The sequence below is a fragment of the Galeopterus variegatus genome, unplaced genomic scaffold, assembly GCF_000696425.1.
Source record: "Galeopterus variegatus unplaced genomic scaffold, G_variegatus-3.0.2 Scaffold948, whole genome shotgun sequence".
Taxonomy (NCBI): Eukaryota; Metazoa; Chordata; class Mammalia; order Dermoptera; family Cynocephalidae; genus Galeopterus; species Galeopterus variegatus.
In genome coordinates, this window is record NW_007727059.1 from 392,957 (window position 1) to 401,056 (window position 8,100).

General features: G+C 50.1%; 1 protein-coding gene across 1 annotated transcript in view; it reads right to left on the minus strand.

Annotated features, from left to right (window-relative positions):
- Positions 1-8,100, minus strand: part of LATS2 (large tumor suppressor kinase 2) — a 59,598-nt gene that overhangs the window by 9,167 nt on the left and 42,331 nt on the right. The window contains exons 2-3 of the mRNA XM_008573665.1: positions 2,339-2,471; positions 6-620 (exon numbers count right to left, since the gene is read on the minus strand). Coding sequence (XP_008571887.1) covers positions 6-620; positions 2,339-2,471 — 748 coding nt within the window. The remainder of the gene's footprint in view (positions 1-5; positions 621-2,338; positions 2,472-8,100) is intronic.

Consider the following 8,100-nt stretch of genomic DNA (forward strand, 5'->3'; position numbering starts at 1 on the left):
GGCACTGCTCAGCTCGTACATGTCCACCTGGAGGCTGTTCCTGGAAGGGGCGAGCAGGCTCTGGGGGGGGCTGTCGCTGGCGAACACCTGGCCCCGAGCGCCCAGCACGTGCAGCTGGTGGGCCGCGGGGCCGGCCTGCTTGTGGTGCGGGTGCGGCAAGTAGAGGGCGGCGGCGGCGGGGAGCGGGAAGGCAAGGCTGGCGCCGAGTGGGCCCCCCTGGCCCTTGGCGGCGAGGCTGGCATAGCCCCCCACCTCAGGCGGCGTCTTGGTCTGGAAGGACAGGGTGCGCTGCACGCCGTAGCCCAGCGGCTCGCCCTGCACCAGCAGGTGTGGCCGGCCGTAGTGCGGGCCCTGCGCTGGGAAGTGCGCCCCCGCGGCCTCCGCGCTGGTGGGGTAACCCTTGGGCTGATGCTGGGGGCCAGGCACGCCGTGCGGGCCGGCTCCGGGGAAGAGGAAGTCCACGTACTGCCGCGGCACCTCCTCCAGCGCGCTGGCGGCGCTGGCGCTGAAGCCCGGGCCCTCATAGGCCGCGCCGCCCAGCTGGTGGTAGGGCACGAACGAGTCTCTTGTTCCCTCGAAGCTGGGCCTCCGCGACACCGGGGTTGGCACGAGGCCCTTCCCTGCAGGGAAAGAACGGGAAACCAGATCAGCAGGGACGCGATCAGTCGGTGCTGCCACGTTCAGGCTGGTCCCCACACTAGCAATGCCCTTGGGGCCAAGTGGCTGCTCAGGGTCTCCAGTCATTGAGGGCTCTGCCAGGCTGTGCTCTGCTTGGCACAGACCAATCGTCCTCATGTGGCACGAGGGGGAAAGCTGGAGGCTGAAGGGCAATGAAGAGGGCAGTGTCCCAGTCCTCCTGGGGTACATCCCTCACACGCTGAGGACACAGAGTCCGGATCACTATCCTGTCACACTCGGGAACCATCTGAACAGGCAGCTTTATTTTCTCCATGACATACCCATGTTCTTTGGGGTGGTTCAGTTTACCATCAGGATTCCCAAAGTCTGCTTTTCCCTAACGCAAAGGGCAGAAGTGTATCTATTTTCCAAATGTCTACTTTTCTTTTATGTATTTTCCAAATTAAAGATTTTCTGAGCTTTATGTCTTTATTAAAAACAACATATACACAACAACAATAAACCACATAAAATCCCTCAACAAATACCCAGATTGACTTCAGCTGCTGCTTCCTTAATCCTGACTTTTCCATTTTGAAAATCTTTCTTCATTTGAAATAGACGCCTGGAAGGAAGGACAAAAATGCCATTCCTTTCCTTTATGCCCGCTCTGCTCGATTTGGCAGAGAATGCTGCAGAGTCAAAAGGCTGTGCCCATGGGAAACATCCCCTGGGAACACCTGGCAGAGGGAAGGCCCCGACAGCCACGGCATAGACAAGTCACAGCCAAGTGGTGGCTTTGCTTTGTCCGGGCTGAGAAGATGCCTGAGTGGATACACACAGCACAGGCAAGTGTGGAAGGAGATCGCGGCAGAGCGTGGGCCTGTGTTTCCCTTTGGTGTCATGCTCTAAGACAGACCCCAGAACTCTAAGAATTATGACTGGGATGGCCAGCCGGGACTGCTTAAGGCAATTCCTTCTCTCAAGAAGAAAACAGAAATGTGTGTCGTCTGAACAGTGGAGATACAACTAACAAAGCCTGTGAGAATCTCACCACATGAAGTGGGTTTTAGCCAAGGTCTTCCACAAAATGGGGAAACCTCCATTTGTTAATTATCGTGAATCCTTTATCATACCCCAGGGACCTCAGGTACCAAAAAAAAAGCGCCTATCTGCTCCATCTTCAGAGAGTAACTTCACTGACAGCCAGTGCAGCAGAGTGTCTGGTGCGGGAGCCTCCGGCCTTTCCCAGGGACACCCAGGGGAGCCCAGCACCCCGCCCAAGCTGCCTACTGTTGGACAGCCGCTGTCAGAGGGTACAGCATGAGAAACGGTGTGTTTTAGAATTGATGAAATAAGTTCCCTTTTCAAAGACATCTCCACAGGCCCAAGAGAAAGTAAAAACATTTTTACTCTCACCTTGCTGAATTTTTCAATCTTTCATATAAAACAAAACAAGCACACAAAACCCTCTCTCTAGGTAGGAAGTACCACAGATTATTTCAGATTGGGGGGGGGGCAGGCTGAGCATGGGTAAGTCCCCCTCCAGGACCTGACTGTCCAGGCAGGGCAGGCTCAGCTGCCCAGTTACCTGAACTGTTCACAGTGTGCTAAGAACTGTTCACAGACCAAGATCAGGCTGGACCTCTCTTCCTGCAGACTGTTTTGTGTTCTTAGATCCCAGACCATCGTCGCGTACCAGGCTGCTGTCTGGGCTCACCTGGGGAGGTCTGCTTGATGACGCGCACGATCTGCTCATTCCTGGGGTCCAGGTAGCCCATCTTACTGATGTACTCGAGTGCGGCTTCGATGCTCCTGCTGCCAGTCTGCTTGAGTGCTCTACCTGCCATCTCCTGGGGGGAAGCAGGAATATGTAAGTGTGCGACATCCTAAGCAATGCCCCCGTGCCTGCTGCAGACAGTCCTTGGAACAAGCACAGGTGCCTGTGTGTCCTGCAGGTGCCAGATGACAAAGCCTGGCACATACCACACCAGACTGCTCAGCCTGTGTCAAGAGTATGTACAGGAATTTTGATGACAAGCTTGAAAGAAATTTAAGTTCTGATTCTCCTTAGAAAACTTTTGTGGCTGAACTGGTAAATCCAGGTGAACCTAAAACCAGAAAAGCTTCCCAGGAAGAACTGAGGAAGTCAGGGGACCTGGCTTTAACCCTGCCTCACCCCCTGGCTAACTCTGGGACAGGTGACACCCTGTGCTGGCTATGGCAGTAGGGGACTTGCCCCTAGGGACCTGACTAGTGGGAGAAAGAAGCAACAGGAGCCATGCCTGCACAGGACAGTCCCCCTACACTGCTTATGGGATGAACACAGACAGAAACTGGTGGCCACCATGGGAGAGGTGGTGTAAGTAAAGTGAATGAGGGTCAGAGAAGACAGTTTCCTTTCCCTCGAGTAATGAGACTGTGGTGGCACAGCTGGTTCTTGAAGGACAGACAGACTTTGGCAGACTGTTCACCAGGAGACGGAACATCAGAGCAGAGGCCTGTGGGGAGAACAGTCTGGACAGCAGTAGCACACGTGGCACGAGGAGACAGGAGAGAGGCCCCAGCCTGGGGCCAGATTGCCCTGGGGTTCTGCCCTTCTTTGCAGGTAGTCACAGAAGCTTTCAAACCGGGGCACATGGCAGTCAGAAGATCAATCTGGGGGCAGGTGCAGAGCTCGAGGCACTCTCAGGTAGGGGAGACAGAACAGGCAGGAGGGGACACAGCCTGTGTCCCCTAGGATGTGGTATGTTTCAGGCAAGGTGCAGCACAGGAAGACAGGGCTGTGAGGGTTGTGACCCAGGAGCCCAATCACAAATAGGGCAGGTAAGAACACCAGGGAGGCCGGCTTCCAGACAAACATGAAGTAGGCTGTGGCAGACAGAAAAGGGGCTTCCACAGTAAAGGGGGAGGCTGAGCACTTTGAAGGCCAAGGGGAAGGATGGATGGGAGGAGGAGACCTCCCTCACTCAGACAAGGGAGAGAAAGTGTTCTGAAGAGGCACAAGACCCCAGGATGGTGGGCGTGGCTGTTTGGGGCTGTGGTAGCAGAGAGCCACTCTGGGTAGAGAGACGCAGCACTGTGGGTCCCTCTGCCCCTGGATGGGGCATCATCATGCCCTTGACCTTTATCACGTTCAGCTGTCTATTTGCTCCCTTAGGATGCTGAGAACCTGGTGGGGCCTGAAACTCCACATTACTCATGACTGTAAATGCCCACCTAACACAGCGCATAGAACAAATTAAGTGCTTAATATCCATGTGATTTGGCCATACACCAACTGACTGGTGGGACAAAAAACATTGGCTGTACTTCGCTGTAGATTGTGTCTATGGTCTTAGTGATGTGGTGGGACACTGCAAGAATGGCAGGGAGGAGAGACCAGGAGAGAAGATGGGAGGCCTGAGGAAGCAACAGTGGAGGGCAAGAAGAGCTGCCCCCTGGGCGGGAGGAGCATGTGTCGGAGTGGAGGAACATGAAGTGACAGCTTAAGAGGCAGATTGGGAATAGGTAACGAGAACAGAGCTGTTTTTTAAAGTGGCACTTGGATCAACAGAATGGGCAGTGCTTACAATCCGGAAAAGGCATGGCGAGCAGACAGCAGAGGTTAAGAAGTGTGGCACCCGGAGAGGGAGGTAACACTGCAACCTCCCTACTTCACAGCTGTGCTATGTGACGAGATCACATCTGCCAAGACGCTCAACAACTTGGAGGAAAATAGGCTACAAGACCACATTTTAGCAGGATCACCATGGAGCTTTTGGTGCCCATTAAAAAATGTGCCAATTGGAGCTGACCCTAACCACAAGCCTCTCAATCAGCACTAACTGTCCAACTGCTTCATCTGAACGTGGCCACCCTTCTGTTCCCGTCAAGGTGAACCATCAGCACTGTTGTGGGGTGAACACACAGAGGAAGCCAAGACCGGCGTCAGTGTCGTAGTTTTATAGCTCTTTATTTTAGTGTTGCAGCTCTTTGTTCAGTGTTATAGCACTTTATTGCTTGCAAGTAAGGAGCGCACTGGAGGACAGAAGACTCCCAAGCCAGTGTCTCCCAGAACAAAAGAAACAACCCCCTTATATAGCCTAAATTCCTGCCCTTCTTTCTCCTGGGTTCTCATTCAGGTCCTCTTATGTAAATGAGGGATACTGTCCTGTTCATTTGGATTGGCTGATTGTGGGACATAGTCCCGTTGGTCACTTTAGGAGCCTAATTTGCCTCTGGCTCCTGGGGGAAGGGTGTGAGACTGCTGTTATCTCACAGAAGGCGGGCCCAAGAGGCAAGCAGAGGCTCGAGTTTCCAGTGGAGCATAGAGTTTCTAAAACAGTTTCTCAAGCGTTAAAGGGAAAGGCTCAACAATTAAAAATGCTAAGGGTCCCCTGCAACAGCACATGCTCATCACGTCAGTACCTGCTACCTGTCAAGGCTGCGACAACTCCAGAACAGACTATGTCATGTGTTATGTATTCCACCTTTCTCCCTATTTACGGAGCACCCACGACTTCAAGATTTGTACATTTATTTTGCCTCAAATCTAGGAACTTAACCAAGAAAAATCAACCTGAGAAGACCACAAGTGAAGACTCATGTTCACAGGGGGGTTTCAAGCCATAAAACCAAATTGCACTCATGAGCCAACTTGTTTATAAATAAAGCCCTCAAATAATCCAAATCAGTCGAGGCTTGCCCTTGTTATCTGCCCATCACCCCTAATTTAGCAAATATGTAGTTGTATACATTAACTTTCAGAAGACGTTAATGTAGGTACACATACAGCTACATTTCAAAAGCTGAAGGAAATCCAGAATCCTTGTCTAGATCCATCAGGAACACATACCTTCCGATTGCATGCAAAGCGCACACGGAGGCACAAAGGCAGACAAGTGTACGTCTGGGGATGGCAAGAGGGTGGCCTGGGGAGGATGCAGGAGGGACCATGGCAGGGAGGTAAGGCTGGAGCCCAGCTGAGGAGCTTGCCACTTGCCCTCCTTTCTCAAGGACGTATTGAGACAATCGTTTAAGAATCTTGATCTAGAATTGTACAGGGCCATTCCAAAAGATGCCAGGATAGCCTGGTGGTGCAGGCTCAGATGTGGAGGCCACACACCTGGGCTCACACCTCCCCTCTGCCACTTAGCAGCTATGCAACTTTTGGCAAGTTATTAATCTACTTTGAGTGTCTGGTTCCACATCTGTGAAATAAGGGTAACCGGGTTGATACAGGAATTAAAGAAGATAATGGCATGTCTCAGCACCAGTTAAAGAGTCAGCTGTTAGAGTTCTCAGAACTATCTTGTGTCTCTGAGAAAAATATAAGGATTCTATTTGTAGATTTTTTTGCAGGTTCAATGTTTACTATCGCTAATGCTTTATATTTTAGTCTTCTTCCCATAATTACATAAAGAAATGTAATGAGTTCTTTTCACCAAGCCTGGACACCTCTGATCTCTTGCAGTTTATCTTAGGCTGCCGCATAATAAAGGCTGGGCAGCCCGGCCCTACAGCAAGGACAGAGCCAGCTGAAAGGTGAAGGGAAGGGCAGAGCAGATATGTGTTCCAGTATGTATGACGTAGAAAGTGATCCACGATATTTGTTCGTTGAATGAGTCAGTGAATGACAGAATTAGACTCTTATCTAATTCATAATTTATAAAATTTATAAATAAAATTTATGGAATACATAAACAAAAGGAGGAAAGAGCTACAAGCAGGGAGGGACATGCAAGACACTGCTCGTTCCACCGGGTGGGCTGGCCCTGGTGTGAAGATGGAGATAAAGCACAAACCAGAGATGCACAAAAACACAGGCTAAAGGGGATTTAACACAAAAATTAAAAACACCAGCAACAACTTCCTAAGTAAATGCAGTTTGATGGCTTGACATGATTTTTCGACTTTACGATGGCGCAAAAGTGAAACGCATCCAGTAGAAACCATACTTCGAGTACCCACACAACCATTCTGTTTTTCACTGTCAGTACAGTACTCAATAAATTACATGAGATATTCAACACTTCATTACAAAATAGGCCTGGTGTTAGGTGGTCTTGTCCAACTGTAGGCTAATGTAAGTGTTCTGAGCACATTTGAGGTAACGTAGTCTAAGCTACGATATTCAGTAGGTTAGGTGTTTAAACGCATTTTCAACAATGGCATTTTCAACTTACGGTGAGTTTATTGGGATATAACTCCATTATCAGTTCAGGAGCATCTGTACTACCCTCTAATTTGCACACCCGGCCCATTCCTCAGGAGAGCCTCTTCTACAGAAGTTCACATCTTAACACTCTGGCTGTGTCTAATGTCCTGCTTACCACTTACTAATTATTAACAGAGTAATACGGTGGATTAACAAGAATTTGATAACTCTAAGTCACCTAGGAACCCGCACCAAGAAAATCTTATATAAAACTAAGTTCTTCTCTCAAAACACTCTAGAAAGCTTCGTGTAGGATTGATGTCTCAGATAAAAGTGATGCTGATCCCTTAGGAACTCAGTCACCTCATCTGTAAAGCCAGCCTTCTTTTCTAGACAGTCACCAGTGCTGGAGGTGAAGCCTTCATGTGAGGTGCCAGATTTGGCACAAGATACCCCCAGTATTCAAGCTCACTTCATGGTGACACCTCCATCATGCAATGGTAGCATGGCTCAACATGTGCAAACCCAAACTCCCAATTTTACTCCACGTTTTCTCCCAGGCTTCCCAACCTTGGAAGCATCTTTCACATTCCATATCCAATCCAGAAGCATTTTTTGTTAGCTCTACCTCAACTAGAGTAGTAGAAGATTCTGGACGCTTTGAAGGCAGAATTGATACTATTCCTCACATTCCACATCCAATCCAGCAAAATTTAACATGGCATAAACTCCACACCTCACAATTTGGGTAGTGACAAGTAGTTACCAGTTGAGTCTGACTAGCTCCTACCTGGAGCCCTTACTTGCCACCCTGTGGGCTGAAGAAAAATTCTTCATCAGACTTACTGCAGAATAGGAGCTGGTATGCTTAAATGCTACTGCACAAAGGATAAATCTAGGGGCCCGGTCATCTCTTCTGGGGCGTGGCCTCGTGCATGGTAGTTGGCTATTCTCACGGTGGTGGACTTGGGACAGATATAGAAGGAATCATTCATAATCCTTTAAAGCAAGAGTTCCTCAGAGGTTTTCTGCCTCCTGGCTAAAACAAGAGACTGGAAGGGTTAAGAAGAGCAAGATAGGGCCGGCCCGGTGGCGCACTGCTATAGTGCGCCGCTTGAGAGCGCGGTGGCGCTCCCGCCCGAGGGTTCGGATCCCACATACAGACCGGTTCCCGCTCACTGGCTGAGCGAGGCGCGGGGGCAACGCCGAGGGTTGCGATCCCGTTGCCAGTCCCGGTCCGGTACGGGGGCGACACTGAGGGTTGCGATCCGTTGCCGGACACGGAAAAAGACAAAAGACAAAAAAAAAAAAAAAAAAAAAAAAAAAAAAAAAAAAAAAAGGGG